The sequence below is a fragment of the Coregonus clupeaformis genome, chromosome 15 (assembly GCF_020615455.1).
Source record: "Coregonus clupeaformis isolate EN_2021a chromosome 15, ASM2061545v1, whole genome shotgun sequence".
Taxonomy (NCBI): Eukaryota; Metazoa; Chordata; class Actinopteri; order Salmoniformes; family Salmonidae; genus Coregonus; species Coregonus clupeaformis.
The window spans coordinates 14,955,968-14,972,491 of record NC_059206.1 but is presented as its reverse complement, the minus strand read 5'-3'; the positions used below and the strand labels follow the sequence as shown (position 1 = coordinate 14,972,491).

The 16,524-nt window shown below is 44.2% G+C and overlaps 1 protein-coding gene across 2 annotated transcripts; it reads right to left on the bottom strand.

Moving 5' to 3' along the window:
- Positions 1-10,902: 10,902 nt before the first annotated feature.
- On the bottom strand, positions 10,903-16,108 carry nae1 (nedd8 activating enzyme E1 subunit 1). Of its 2 annotated transcripts, none has more exons than XM_041859777.2 (20): positions 15,997-16,108; positions 15,498-15,601; positions 15,320-15,380; positions 15,168-15,198; positions 14,995-15,066; positions 14,599-14,678; positions 14,335-14,444; positions 14,092-14,201; positions 13,911-13,973; positions 13,749-13,812; positions 13,508-13,602; positions 13,311-13,370; positions 13,062-13,195; positions 12,637-12,712; positions 12,381-12,420; positions 12,062-12,148; positions 11,855-11,947; positions 11,605-11,719; positions 11,323-11,372; positions 10,903-11,190 (listed from the first exon to the last, which is right to left on the bottom strand). In XM_041859777.2, the coding sequence occupies exons 1-20, from the start codon at positions 16,035-16,037 to the stop codon at positions 11,081-11,083; spliced, it is 1,596 nt and encodes a 531-aa protein (XP_041715711.2). In that variant the 5' UTR covers positions 16,038-16,108; the 3' UTR covers positions 10,903-11,080. The 2 variants fall into 2 exon arrangements, with proteins under 2 accessions (XP_041715711.2, XP_041715712.2); XM_041859778.2 differs by having other exon boundaries at positions 13,511-13,602; positions 15,997-16,107.
- Positions 16,109-16,524: the final 416 nt, after the last annotated feature.

Below are 16,524 nucleotides of genomic sequence, written 5' to 3'. Positions count from 1 at the left end.
AGCGACAGAGAGAATACCTACATAACAGGGCAACCTCTGCTCACATTGCTCTGGACTCCCCCTTGTGGTTAGAGGGGGGACATGACTGTGTAGGCCTACATGTGAACCCCATACTGAGAATGTTCCCCTCCTCCATCACACCACCTCCTCTTTCTCTCTCTATCTCTCTTTCAAACACACACACACACACATGCCTGAACACACGCACGCACACCCACCCTTTCTCCCTCTCTCTCTCCCACATCTCTCGCCAACATCTCCCAGCCCCTCCCCCTACTCTGTCAAGCTGACTGCTGCATTGTGGGTCTCTGCGGCTTTGAGCTAGCTAGCATGGTGTATCATCTTGGCTGCTGCTGACACACACAAAGCACAAAGACATAGACCATGACACACACACAATACAACCCACAAAAGCACAAAACATCCACATAATGCTTTGGGTTAGTGCTTTGTGTTTTACATAAGTGATGTGCTTTAGAGTGGCTGTAGGGCAGCGAGTGGGAAGGCCCTCTGCCATAAGACTCTCATTACCACCCCCTCGTAAGGATTTCATTCCACATCTTTTCCTCTCCCTGACTTAATAGTAGATATGAATCTGATGAATCTGACCATCTTCCTGTTTCTGAGCAACACAAATAAAGCTCAATAGAAAAAGTGCCAATTTAATTACACCGTAGAATGCTAGGAATGCTGGGATCTGAGCTTGAGGACCCAGAGGCAAATTCAAGGGAGCTAATTTACTCTATGTGAGGGAAGGAGGGCATGGGGCCAGGCAGAGAGAGCTAAACAGTTGGGTCATGTGGGGTTTGACCCTCACCCTGCAGTCAGAGCTGCGTCTCGGTTCTTGTTGAGATTATGGCCATTCCTATGGCCCTTGGAATGGACATGGCCAGTATCACTGGTCTGTTCTCAATCAGGTTCTGATTGGCTAATCTCCGTTTCTGATTGGTTCATCCTAGTCCCATCCCTACACTCATATTAGCCTCACCACATTCAGACTCCTCTGTTTACTCTCTCTATCCTAACCTTATCCCTCTCTCTCCTCAGATACACAAACATCCCTTTCTGAGAGTGCATCCATGGCTGTGTCAGCCTTTTGTCTCTTGTGCCTCCTTCCCTAACCTCGTGGAGCACCGGGCCACGCCACTTATCTGTGGAATTCGCCATGCCCCTCTCCCCTCTCATCAACACCTCCTTGTGGAGCTAGCCCTTGGCCAAAACAGGCCCTGGCCTCAAAGGCCGTCTGCTCTAAGTTTAGATAAAGAATTTCAGCACAACTTCCATTTGTTCTCCCATTGTCAGAGAGACTCATCTGGATGGCTTATAAAGAGGGTAGACCAGTTAAAGGACACCGTTACAGAAGTGCTCTGAAACAATGCCTGTCATTCACCTCGGACATGCCACAAATAATTCCCCTGGAAATTCTTGAAATGGCTCGCATTGGTGAGATGTGTTTTGGATGTTGCAGAAAAAGAACAGGTTTTAATAATGAAGAGAAACAGGTCTTATTTTGTGCAAGGAAGGGAGGGGTGAGGAGAGAGGGAGTGACCGACCCATTTGAGGCACACAGATGTGAGCGTATGAGAGAGATGCTGTTAGTACTTCTGGTCAGCTTGGCCTTGGCTGTGTGGAGGAGACTGAGCTTCCCCTGTAGAAGCCTCTTTCCTGCCTGCTGGCCTGGGTCCCCCAGCTGCTGAGGCCTCCTCTGAGGCTCTCTCCCTCGCAGGCCTCCAGAAACTTCCACATAGCAGGGAGGGGCCCTTGCTCCCGGGGTCGCAGAGTTTCGCCCCAAGAGGAGGTGTGGTGTGCCCCCTCCGACTGCCTCCGGGCCAGAGCCCCCTTGGAGTTCATGGAAAAAGACACTAATTTGTCAGTCACCTTGGAGCTCTTCTGAAAAGGGTAAATGATTTGTATACCAGTGGGCGCTGTTCATTAACATTCGATACACCACTTCTGTTTTACTGTGGTGGAAAGATTTCTGTCTGACATGTTTTTCTTTCAAATGGAATTCCGTGCCGTCGCCGGGAGATCTTTGTGATGGCAGATGAAGTAAATGCCAGAGAGTGGAGTGTCCGAGATAAGACTAGCACCTTATAATAAACAAATGTCCAGGACATAGGATCAAGCTCTCTATTCAAACGGTTTATTCCTAAACTCTTAGCCTACGCCAAACAAATCCGTAAAATACACAGTCACCAACAGTTATCTATCACCCGTGCCCAGCCCCCCGCTGTTCCACCAACCATAAGGACGCCTGGCACCGAAACATTCCAGGCATTCGTTTGATTGGCAGACAGCAGGGGGATTGGCCTGCTGGACCCCACGCAACCTAGATAACTGGTAATGCACATGATAAGATAATGTCATAACTCAGGCACACATACCTGTCTATGAGGGTCGCTACAATACAGTTCCTGAGTTAATGACACACTAGACATGGACAACACATGTCAACACTTTGCCATCATTTACACATATACAAAAATAAACACAGCAGTAGAACACACACACATACACACACACACCATAGAGCAGTGCTCCAACCCGCACTAAAAAATGCCCCTATACAAAGCAGGTGAGAGGAGAACTGGTTGTACTGTGTATATGTTCAACTGTACTTTATGTGGTTCCACAGTATACCATATATACATTACACCAACAGGATCAGGGCCTCTTACACCCTGTCCTGTATATACAGTATGTATACATCAGAGGAGGCTGGTGGGAGGAGCTATAGGAGGACGGCTCATTGTAATGGCTGGAATGGAATCAATGTTTGATGTGTTTGGTACAAAATATATTTTTTTACACCATTTTCTCCCAAATTGCTGGTTCGCTGCAACTCCTCAATTGGCTCGGGAGAGGCGAAGGTCGAGACATGCGTCCTCCGAAACATGACCCGCCTAGCCACCTACTTAATACACTGCTCGCTTAACCTGGAAGTCAGCCACACCAATGTGTCGGAGGAAACACCGTTCAACTGACTACCGAAGTCAGCTTGCTGGCACCCGGCCCGCCACAAGGAGTCGCTAGAGCGTGATGAGTGAAAGCCCCCCGGCCAAACCCTCCCCTAACCCGGACGGCGCTGGGCTAATGTGTGCCGCCCTATTGGGCTCCCGGTCATGGCCGGCTGTGACACAGGCTATTGGGAACCCCAGGCTGTGGTGGTGCCTCAGCACTGTGTTGCAGTGCCTTAGACCGCTGCGCCACTCAGGGCTCCTTATTCCATTCCATTGATTCCATTCCAGCCACTACAATGAGCCCGTCCTCTTATAGCACCTCCCACCAGCCTCCTCTGGTATACATACATCACGCCTCTGAGACTGTAACTGCGAGGCCTGGAAATAAAAAAGAAATGAAAACACACAAACAACAAACAGGCGACTGCAAATGGGAGACGCAGTCTTACTTTGGAACGAGACACCTTCAAGGTATAGGGTGGTAGCAAGTCGGGTAAACAATCTGTAAAATATAGTACTATTTTACAGGAGTTAATTAGGATATAAATAATTTAAGTTTAGAAAATTATAATGTCCAAAACTGTAGTCACGTTATAATATTATTAAAGGCATGCATCTCCTAAAACGTCTCTCTGTGATGTTACATACAGTATAGAACATCTTGCAAATTACAGAAAGCACTAAAGAACCTCACGGACAAGATGATCTCTCTCGGATAAGATCATCTCTTTTCGTCTCCACACTGTGGTTTTGTTTAAGAATAAATGTGATTAAAACCAAAGCAGTCATTCCAGTCCTGTGTATAAGACATAAGACATGTTGGAGGCACCAGAGGAGATGAGAGAGCCCTGTGGATGGACTGTGTGTGTGTAACACGACACCCACCACAGGCCCCGTGGGGCTGATCCAGAGATGAGACAACTCTGAGCCTGTCTGGAAGGCCCCTCTGAGCGTATGAACGGGGAGTAAGACCTGGGGCCTGTCTGAGCTTCAGCTGGACAGACAGACAGACAGGCAGGAAGAGGCAGGAAGAAACAATGTTGCATATGACACAAACTAAGAATCCAAATTTAGTTTGCTGTTGCATCAGTCTGCTGTATTTTAGCCTGCAAATGTAGGACACCACCACCTTAATTGGGGAGGACGGGCTCATGGTAATGGCTGGAGCGGAGTCAGTGGAATGGTTTCAAATACATGTGTTTGATGCCATTCCATTCGCGCCGTTCCACCATTATTATGAGCCATTCTCTCCTCAACAGCCTCCACTGGACACCACTCACTACGTCAATACTCTCTTTCTATTCAAGGACAACAAGTCAATTCAAAATGTGACCCCCTCAGACCATTAACGCAGAGAGCAGAAATAAATCTGATGCAAGTGAAGGGTGTTCATTTTACGAGACCCCTTAGCAAAACAGAAATGAAGAGCAGTGTATGTTCTGCCAGTCTCTCCCCTTCCTTCCCCAGAGGGCGAGTGGTGAGAGTCACTGTAGAGTACCTGGGCGATGTAGTGTGTTTTTACTGTTTCACTGTGGTCTAATGGTCTATCCTCAACACCACATCCTAGTAAGGGGGCAGGTGGACTGGGTGGGGGGAGGGTCACGAATGGGCTCACATGCTTTCCCACAATGTTAAAGGTGCATGAGCCGCGCCTCTCAGTACTCCACCCTCCCTGACTTGGCAGGCTCAACTCCTCCTGGGAGAGGGAGGTTCAACTGTGTGTTACATAAACACACCATATAAAGCAGGGGGCTGACAGGGACAGGCCTTCACAGTGTCTATCTTCATACTCACTTTCAATATGGGCTCTAATATACACACTGACGATCCCACCACAACATGACTGGGAGCTACAGTATATGCTGACCGTTGGGGTGAAATACAGCCTCAGAGGCATTAGATCCTTTCTGACATTGATGGAACTTTTACCTCTTTGTGAAAAAACGACATATCCACGTCTATCAGTCCACATAATTCTTTCTGAACTCCCTGAAAGACTCATGTGAGGGTTAATACTTCCAAATCCCCCGCAGTCTTACAGTAAACAGACTGACCTCTCTACTCAAACAGCCATGTTTAAATACAGCGAAGCCCTTCTGGTCCCAGGGAAGAGAGCAGAGCGCTGGAGCCCAGCCAGACAAATATCCAAAGTTATAATCACCAGGGATCAGCAGAACCACCCCCTATCTCTCTCTCTCTCTCTCTCTCTCTCTCTCTCTCTCTCTCCCTCTCAGAACCAAAGCGGTCTTTCACAGTCTGCCTATAAAATAATATAGCAAATCATCACTGTAGCCTTTCTGCAGAGTCAATGTTTCTGATTCACAGCTAGATTTTTGAATTAACGGCCAGACCAGAGTAAAGCAGCGGACTCCTCCATTGTCCGGCCTCCCCTGTGACGGGAGATAAAGCTGTTCCCAGGCTGGGAGGCTGGAGCCTCGATAAAGCGTGAATGGAATAGGGACAGACTGTACAAGGCCAGATGGGTGTGGGTGTAGAGTATGTATGTGTGTGAGCGAGGGTGTGTGTGCATAGTGCATACTAAAAAAAGAGGGTGGGAGGGTGAGTAGGAGGGTGAGTGAGCGGGTGGGTGGGTGGCTGTTCGTGTCACCAGAAAGGCACAGGAGGGAACTGTCATGTGAATTTCTATCTCTAATTCAACCTAAGCTTGAATCATTACCAGATTAACTGTTTTTATCTCCAACCAGTCTTGTTTTTATAAATCCTGGACTTGACTTCCCACCTTTATTTTTCAATTTCCTTCCCCCTTGAATGGTTATACGCCTTCATATAACAACATTTACTTTTTGCTCAACAGGACGTCTCAGTCTCAGAGATGCAGCTTCACCCTCAGAATACCTTCCCAACGTTTAACCTCTGAAGGAAGATTAATCTATTGGAAATGTGCCAGAGGTTATCTGTTTTTTAAATCAGTACAGCTACATAGGCTGTGCATGTGTTCTATAGGAAGCATCAGAGCATACACAACTCCATTAAAGGGATTCTCCGGTACTTTTGTATACCTTTTTAGCCAGTAGTTCTGAAAAGTAGCGGTCATGAGCCAGAAATGGGCACCGAAAATTGCGTACTACGTCACATATGTGCAGATATGTGCACCACGTCATCGGTCTCTCTCTCTGCTCTGCTGTTGGTGCATCATGTGCATCTTGCTAGCTGTCACTCATATGTCGAGGGGCTGAAGCTCATTGGTTAAACTCAAATTGCTAGGGGGCTGGCCCACGTGGGGAAAATGTAGTGGAAATGGCCCAGCACAGCTTCCAGAAAAACTGTTGCTTTCAAACTAGGGATTTCGTGGCTAATTGAGGTAAAACAGTACGATTATAGATTATGCATGTATGAACTACACATTGACACGTCTAGCCCATTAAAAAATACTTAGTAGTTGCCAAAGTTACGGAGCATGTCTTTATGAATATCGCCCCGTAGCACTCACATCTGTAGGCATGAAATGCTTTGAAAGGCTGGTCATGGCTCACATCAACACCATCATCCCAGACACCCTAGACACACTCCAATTTGAATACCGCCCCAACAGATCCACAGATGACGCAATCTCTATTGCACTCCACACTGCCCTGCCTGGGACTGAACACCTCCCTCTGCAACTGGATCCTGGACTTCCTAACAGGCGGTGAGAGTAGGCAACAACACATCCGCCACACTGACCCTCAACACGGTGGCCCCTAACGGGTGCGTGCTTAGTCCCCTCCTGTACTCCCTGTTCACCCACAACTGTGTGTCCGCGCACAACTCCAACACCATCATTAAGTTCGACACCACGGTGGTAGCCCTGATCACCGATAACAATGCGACAGCCTATAGGGAGGAGATCAGAGACCTGGCAGTGTGGTGCCAGGACAACAACCTCTCCCTTAATGTCAGCAAGACAAAGGAACTGATCGTGGACAACAGGAAACGAAGGGCCGAGCATGCCCCCATTCACATCGACAGGGCTGTAGTGGAGCGGGTCGAGAGCTTCAAGTTCCTCGTGTCCACATCACTAAGGATCTATCATGGTCCAAACACACCAACACAGTCGTGAAGACACACCAACACAGTCATGAAGAGGGCACAACAACGCCTTTTCCCCGATCAGGAGGCTGAAAAGATTTGGCATGGGCCTCAGATCCTCAAAAAGTTATACAGCTGCACCATTGAGAGCATCTTGACTGGCTGCATCACTGCTTGGTATGGCAACTGCTTGGCATCCGACCGCAAGACGCTACAGAGGGTAATGCGTACGGCCCAGTACATCACTGGGGCCGAGCTCCCTGCCATCCAGGACCACTATACCAGGCGGTGTCAGAGGAAGGCCCTAAACATTTTCAAAGACTCCAGCCACCCAAGTCATAGACTGTTCTCTCTGCAAGTTGTACTGATTCACTAAGTCTGGAACCAACAGGACCCTGAACAGCTTCTACCCCCAAGCCATCAGACTGCTAAATAGTTAGTTAAATAGTTAACAAATAGCTACCCGGACAATCTGCATTGACCCATTTTTCACTAACCTTTTTGACTCATCACATACGCTGCTGCTACTGTTTACTGTCTGTCACTTTATTCCTAGTTATATGGACATATCTACCTCAATTACCTCGTACCCCTACACATTGACTCAGTACTGGTACCTCTTCTATTATAAGTTATCGTTACTCATTGTGTATTTATTATTACTTCTATTACTTCTATATTTTCTTTCTCTCTGCATTGTTGGGATGGGCCCGTAAGTAAGCATTTCACTGTTAGTCTACACCTGTTGTTTACCAAGCATGTGACAAATAACATTTTAATTTAAGGGACCTACTCATAAAATTGGCATTACCTTAATTCTACCACCGATATAATTCCCAGTTCCCACAGTTTCATGGTAGAATGTTTGTTTGTAAGGATGGTAAGCCATTGCAGTGAACAGTGATCTCTATAGAGTTACTGTCTCTCTTCTTTAAACTGTAAATCCAGTTTATTATTATGCAATGGTCTGTTGAAGATCATAAAAACACTGACCCAGTCCATATGTAGTCAACTGGGTCACACTGGTCTGATTGGAGTTAAGATTTCTCACTCCAAATTCCTTCTAAAAGCCTTTTAGTCTGGATTCCCTTAGTTTGTGTCAGATAAGAATGCTCTGCGTATGAGGGAGGGGTTTGGTAGTTTTGTTCCTGAGAGCTATTGCGTACGTAGTCTCCTCCCAGTGCTGGGTATTGGTCATCCATATTAATGAATACTAGCTGCTGTCCTGTAGTCGTATTCTAGCCATGGGGAAGGTGGGGGACATGATTATCGCTCCATTGATGCTGTGTTCCAATAGAGCAATCCAAATGAAAAAGAACATGCACTGCTCAATAAGGACAGCAGAGGGACAACATGTTACTGTAAATGTAGAAATTTACCTGGCTTTTCCAAGTACTTCAATCTCTAAAATAAATTAATTCAATTGATATTAGTATGATAATATGATATTAGGATAAACATCATATTAATCATGTCATGAAGAGGTGTAATCTATGAATTGGCATTTGGCAAGCCAGTACCCTCTGCAACATATTGACACAATGCACAGACCTCAAACAATCTTTCTTACAATACAGTTGCACATACAGAAAAATGCACAGACATACACTGCTACCCCTTTGCCAGCCATGGTGACAGTCAGACAGTATGATTAAATCAAGCACACATCATGTCATGTCACACAGTTACACAATAAGACCGTTTCACATTGGCACAACCATCTTGTAAATTGATCATGTCTGTGTTTATTTTCCAGTGTGTCTGTTATCATTAGTACAGACTGTCACAATAATGCAGCCTTATGCAAGACAAAAGCAACTGGCGGGCCCTGATACAGGGAGACAAAGGCTGCACAATGAGCATTAAAGGTAATTGAAGCCATCTCTGTATGTTTGAAATGGTCTCCAACGTCATGCGGGCGTGTTGACACAGCTGTGCAGAGCGCTGGACACACCATGGGCACACCAGCTAGGTTTGACTGATGTTCTCAGCTGGGCTCATGCGGTCACTGGAGCTGGGAATCAGGGCCTTGAAGAGAAATAAACTGCCAGAGAGACATTACATCAGAGGCTATGCAGGTTATAAAGCCTGGCTGCGTAGCCCGAGGAAGATTGGCAAGTGCCATGAAACCGGCTGAGATAAAATCAGATTTGTACTTGAGACATAAGGCCTTAAAGGACAGGCGATTAGCAACTCAGATCAAGAGATGTGATAAAATCGCAACACTGAAATAAATATCCTAAAATGTCAGGATTAGAAGAGACAAAATTGTCTCTGGAGTTAGAGTTGGAGCAAAGCCGTCTTACGAACAGTCTGTCCCATCCACAGATGGAGCGGTGAAGGTCAGAAAGTAACCATTTGCTCTTTTGCTCCGTTAGCTGAGAGAGCTGCTTCCTGCCTAGAGCCCATGCAGTCCAATCACAACTGTGCGCGTAGATTAGATTCAGGGCTGGTTAAATAAAACTGGCATTCCAAACACAATAATCTTAGACAGAAGATGAAACTTTCTGTTTGGGAAATGGCCCTAAGTACATTTTGGCAGGCCGCTTGAACACCGTGATCTGCACCGTCCTCCTCAGGAAGGAGGCGGGGGTCTTACAGGGAAAAAATCTGCCAAGGGCAAATTTCCACTCAGCTAAATCCTGCAGGCAAAACACAACAAATGAAAAACATGTCAGTGCCCTCTCTAGGCAAGCAACCAACCAACGCATATTCAAAAGCAGCCCACAATTATGTAACAGTGGCCTTCAGTATACAAACTCTCTCGTTATAGGGCCCTGGCTGGCTGCAACACAAATCAGATCATATGTAGGTAATGAAGTGGCCATAATTGTTCTCAATGTTTACTGAGCACCAGCAATGTTTCCAGAGACTGGGACATTGAACAATTACATAGTTACTAATCAACATAACCGGTTTAGGCAGGCTTCTCATTAACATCTTATAGCTAATGATGTCTGGTACAGTGTGTGCTATATAGTCAGCATTCAGGAATTATTCACTCAACACAATGATCCTCTGAGTGTGCCAACACTTAACATGTTCTTCCCGCAAACATGGGAAAGAGCACACTCTACTGAATGTAATCGGAATGGGATTACACAAACTTCTCCCTTTTTCATATAAATAATGAACTACGCAGGCATTTATGTGCTGCAACAAAATACAGAGCATTTTTATTCATTAGGGAAAAAATATGTCCATACTCCAAGAAATCTTTATGGTGAGTTTCTGCTCCAAGTGTCCTGCTCACCACAGAACACACATTGCATTTAGTGACAAACACCACTCCACCAATGCTCTATAATCTGAACTGGGGAAGTAACCAAACCAACAATATATTACACAGCTCCTAGAGGATTTGTTCTTACTTATAGAGACACTTGTGTCATGTTGGGGTTATTCTACCAGTCAACAGGAAAAGGTACCGATTTTCTTTCACAGCTTATATCACCATCGGGCCATACGAGGGCCAATGTCTTGGGAATTGTGCCCAATCATGGTCAAATTTGGTCAAATTAGGGTGGCAATTTTGCTTGTTTATCATGAAGCTCACATGATAGTCAGCTCATTTTGATTTGGACAGGAGGACCATGCGCCCCCTACTGCTGGCCATGTAAAGTACCATATCCAGACTGTTTCCCATCAGGGCCACTAGATGTTGGAGCACAATCAGAGTTCCTTGGGGATCTAATGTACAGGTACACCACATGCATTTACCTCAAACTTCATTGTCTAGTTTAGTGCAGGATATCTTTAGAGGAAATAATTCAAACCCTGGGACATTTCTTGAATGGTTTGAATTTGGCAGGTAAAATATTAAAATGTCCTAATAAGCGCAACAATGTGAGAGCAAACCCATTAGAGTAAACCAGTCAGGACACAAACATTGAAAAGTAATCGGAAACAGTCCTTCAGAACTTCCTTTAACTTCATTCAGCCACAACAAAATAATACGTGGAAACATACAGTATGAACAGTGTTCCATCTACACAAACTTTCAGTTATCACTGCTACTACGCTGCAACTTTCCATTCATATATTTTACAGAGGGGTTAAGTGCATGTCATTAAGGAGGAAAATAGCTTCTTCTACAGCTGAAACGTGGCAGTTGTCTGGGACATGGCATTGTAGATGAACGTGTTGTTGAAGGGAACAAACTGACGAGTGATGATTTTGATGGCCTCTTGTGCAGCAGATCCTAATGAAACACATTGAAAGCATATGGAAGATGGAACATTTGCACAAACTCCAAGAAAACAAATGTTTATCCCATAACAAAATAGTATGAGGATCCTAGACCATAATCGGCTCCAAGTCCTGTAGAACTCACCTCCCAAAAAGGATGCCACTGTGTGTGGCTCAGCAGCACCATAGCGACAGCTGTTGAAGAGCAAAGTGAAATAACATGTAGATTATTAAATCATGTTTCTCTCCTTGATGATAACCTCTTATACCCATTTTACAGTTAATGGAAATATAGTGGCTAAATTACAAATATAAACATAAAAACTGTAGTGAGGTTTCGGAGTGGGCTGTATGTCTGATATGAATTGTTAAAATGGCCATTGTCTCTGCACAGAACAGTTGACTTGACACTCTGCACAAAACGTACAACTCGTGGATGTAGTCATCTTTCACATTGACGTTGAGGCTGTACTCCTGCAGAAGGCTGTTCACACACAGCTTCAACTTGCTAATGTCTTCTTCTACTTGGTAATTGTAGACGCCTTCAAAAAGAGGAAAAACATATCACTTGGAGATGGGCAGTTTAAAATGGCGGAACACAGTTTAGTTCTGCTGTGTGCTAGGTGGTGGTGACAGACAGTTGTGTTGGGGGCAGAGCTACGCCAGCCTAGCCGTACCTGGGTAGCGGGAGTGCTGCTGATAAAAACGGTCCACAGAGCGCAACATAAGGTACAGCACCATCTCCCCATCTGCACTGTCCATGCAGGAGGCTGAGGAGAGAGAGCAGTATCTTAGTATACACTACCAACACACATTATCAAAGGGACTCAAAAGAGAAACAATAAGCCAAATCAAGGTGGGAGTCGGTACGGTGTTGGACTTACTGATCTCATCTTTATTGACCGCCTCCACGCTGTATTCTTCAGCCAGAGACCTGCAGCGCACCACCCTCAGGAAGGCAGCGTTCTTACCTGCAGACCGAAACACACAGCACAAGGCCAGGCTCAACCTACTGGACAGTGTTCCCTTTCATCATGGGTTCATCAAAGTTCAGCCACACTACTGTATGACAAACAACACCTGACCGACATGACGCTTTGAGTTACTGTTCAATGAGTTAGAGTATTCCATTTACATTTCTGTCATATTACATGTCCTGTTCACGTTATATATGGCTGTGTGTGTGCTTGTCAGAATACTCACAGAATAGTTTGATGTCCTGCTCAGATATGCTCTCTGAAGGCTTTGGCAAGGAAAAAGACAAAGAAATCAACCCATTTCGCTAGATAATATCAGAAATTCTACCTTATTTTACAATGTTATCAACTAAAATGTTGATACTTATGCAGCACTTTCTATATTCAAAACAGTCGAGTACAACTGCTGGAGACTTTACTATGTGTTTTTGACATCGCATGAGATTGACTATCCCTGAGACTGCAGAATAAGGTCCACATACCTTTCCAACAGACTGCAGGAGAGACTCTACATGCTTAGACACGACGGATGCATCTTGCATTGCCTTCTCTCTATAACTGAAAACATATGCCTGCATTAATGCCCAGGCCAGGACTATGATGATCATGCCAGCACAAAGCATACCTTGTGTTTGGGAAATAAGGTTAAGGCACAAGCAATCGTACACAACAGTCGAAATCTCAGCATCATATGGTTTGGCACATACAATTCTGCTATTCTACCATTTAACTATAGACATTGGTTTATGGTTTATTATGCAATGATTGTCCTCTCCTTGATATGCCCCGTCTCACAAGCACTGAGCTGTGCTCGCTATTAACTCATAAAGCAATTCATTGACTTTTTAATTAAATCTGTGGCTGGCTGCTTGCCATATAAATTAATAATATAATCATCACTCCCTACACATTCTGGAGGTTGATGAATTTCTCTGAGTCCGCAATCATGTCTGGAATGGAGCCACGCACAGGAAGGTTTCCGCCACCTTCGTTTTGCACAAACTCCCTCACTGCTCGCGTCATCACCCAGAAGGCTGGAGTCTGTGTATAACAGAGAAAGACAGAACAACAATCAGTCATGTATTAAACTTACTAATAAATAATTCACAGGATGCTTCAATCATGGCCTGAGTAGACATGTCATATTTAGACTCACCTGTGATGTAATGTCATTGCATTGCTCTCCATTGAAGATGTCGTCAACCCCACTCGAAATCTACAGAGTGGTGAGAGTGGAGTTAGCAGAGTTGACAGAGTACCAACATCCAGTGATCTCATACAACCAGCAGCACGGATTAACATAATACAGCTGAAAGGAGTGAGGGGGGTTTAGGGGTGAGATATGAGAAGTGCCACCTTGGTGGGGTTGAGGGCTGTGTTGACATTCTTGATGGCCTCCTCAAAGTTCTCCTCATCCTCAGGAGTTCCCTTCTCATTCTTCAGGATTCCTGAGGAAACCAAGTATCATGAGAACACAAACCATTTACAGTCAGGCATAATCTGGATAAGATAGTGTCTGTAGACATTTAAAATTTGGTGAAAATGTAAAAATACAAATTACGTTTAAAAAAATAATCTATGTCAAGTGAAATACCTTGCCGAATAAGCTGTTTGAAGGCCTCCTTCTCTTTGTAGTTCTTCGGTAACTGAAAATTGTGCTAGAAAGAAAATATGAAAATGTATTCATCGTCAGCTCTCTTGTACATCATAGGGTGCTGTAGAATGTGCATTTGATTGTTAGTCACAGAAGAATTACCTCACTGAACCACTTTTCTAGGTATTTGGCAACGATGATGATCCATGGTGTATGACCGTGATCCTGCAGAATGCAAGAGCATAAGAAAATACATGAACCAGTGAGGACCAAATTGCAACTAAAATACAACAATGGCCTAAAAAAAAAAGGCCAACAAACAGGGTCAACAGCCCAAACACACCTTCTTCCCCATTCCCTCCAAGTCGTAGGACTGGATGTGGTTCTTGAGCTCTGCAAAAGGTTGGTCAAGCCTCAGGTCCTCCAAGGCATTGTCTGGATGAGACTCAATCACTAGAAGAGGGAGTGATCGCAAACAACTTGTTTGAGTGTTTTCGATTAACTGCAAGAGAGCACTGACCTTGAGTGCTTGTAACCATTACTACAGACACAGCAATACACGCGTGACTCACAAGGTTTACTATACCTGTGTGCTCCTTCACTACTAGCCTCATGTAACCGACGAGGCCATACGTTCTACACACCAGGAAAGGTACGTTTGCATTCCACAACACTGACCCCAGTCTCAAACACGTGCTGTGAAAATAAAACCAAAATAATTTACACGACAAGAGAACGTTTTTATATTTGATGTTACTTTGTAAGATTATCATAAATATCAAATAAAAACATTTACATTGAAATGTACGTCTATAGATAAATGTGTAAGAATAAGAGAAAGAAATCACACATTTCTGGCAGCTGGACACCAATCACCAGGGTAAATCGGTGGAAGAACTCAGGGTCGTTGTCCAAGAGCTTGTCTGGGCTCTATAATGGAAAATAAAAGACCAGATCACAATAAGAGTTTGACAAATAATACTTTGATCTACTATAAGTGCTCTGCTTGTTTTAGAACACTCAGCAATCAATACACTCAGATAGGAATTGCACTTTGTGGGCAGTGAGACCCATCAATGGCTACTCAACTGGTGCAGCGTTATAGTAAATCTATACCTTGATCGGAATTAACAAGATCTACCGCTAGACCCTGAGGATCTTTTTTCTCTGACAATTTGACAAAATCTGTGCAGGGAAAGCTGTGACAGGGAGAACTGCTGAACTGCTCATAGTTGAACACACAAACCTCCTCCACAAAGTTGCCAGATACATCAGTGTTCAGCTCCTGTAGCAGCTCTGTGGCAGCCTGGGCTCGATTCTGGAAAACACACCATCCGAGATGACTTGCTATGACATACTGCATGCAGGTAGAGCTTAGATATTGATAAAGTAGAACATCATTAGGTTATAATCGCTCACCCCTCCTATGCTGTTGTTGCTAAGAAAAAAGCTGAGTAGAAAAGAAAAGGAAGTGAATTGAAGGTAAAGACAGTATATTGTATAAAACATTTTAAGATCAAAAGCGCTTCAATGAGGGGATAATACAAATAATAGGCCTATTACGTTCTTACTTATTTCCGACGTCTTCCCCGGAGACTTTGTGTCCATCGACAATAGTGAATGCTCCAATGCCTGAGGAAGAGAGCAACTCGCTTAGGTAGGCTAGCCTACTCATGCATTCCCTTTAGAGCAGTGTTTTTCACTCCTGGTCATCGGGTCTTTTCTATTATCAAATATTTAAATATTTACCTGGAAGCACAAGGTTCTTCAATATTTCAGTCCCAGATGCTGTGGAGTTGATCAGGCATACGTGTGCATTTTCAAGTTGTTCTTGGCCATGGTCTCCCCACAATCTGAAATGGAGTACAGGCCATCATAACAACAACGGCATGTTGCCAATCTCCTTGTCATCTCCAATGCCTTGTTATTTAGCTATTATCACATCTCATCTCGTATGGTAAATAGATGAGAACAAGGAACCCTTTTTGAGATTCAGTCAGTGAACTAGTATGTCAGTGAAGACTAGCTACAGTAGCTAGATATAATTTTACAGCATGCTAGCTGGCTGTCATAGTTAACGTTAGCCCAAGAGAATAGACTATCAAGCATAAAGAGTTAACCTTACTGGGCATGCTAGCATAGCTACCTTAGCTAGCTGCAGTCTGTCAGTGGAGATATATCTAACTCATGCAACGATAGGTTTAACAAATAATTCTATAATGTGCACAGAACTTATACCTTTACATACCTCAATTGTCTATCGTATTTCTGCTCTTTAGTAGCTGCCATGATCCGCTTGGAGAAGAATCCCACCGGTTAATTTGATAGCTCAATTCGCTGATTCGATAGAGAGACAAGTGGCTGAACGCAGTTGTAAATTCAAAGCTGCACTTTCGATTTAACTACAGTTGACCACCAGAGGGAGAAGTGGAGAACATTCAATCGATTCAAACCTGCGCGAAATGTAATTCATTTATTCTGCCACAGTTGCCACCACCCATTCAGACTAATCAAGGAATTTGATTTACTACAGTTTTATAATATGGGTGCTGTACGGTGCATCACATGCCATCGTTTTTTGGCAGGTTTGAGGGAAAACAATTATATATATATATATATGTTAATACATTTTGAATTACATATTATAATAAGATGTGATGTGTTCTTTTAAATGCTATCTTGGTTATATAATCATAAATATTAGGTATGGGTTTAAGGTGGAAATGCAAAACAACACTATACCTATTGAAATATGTGCCATGCATTATCATTAGAA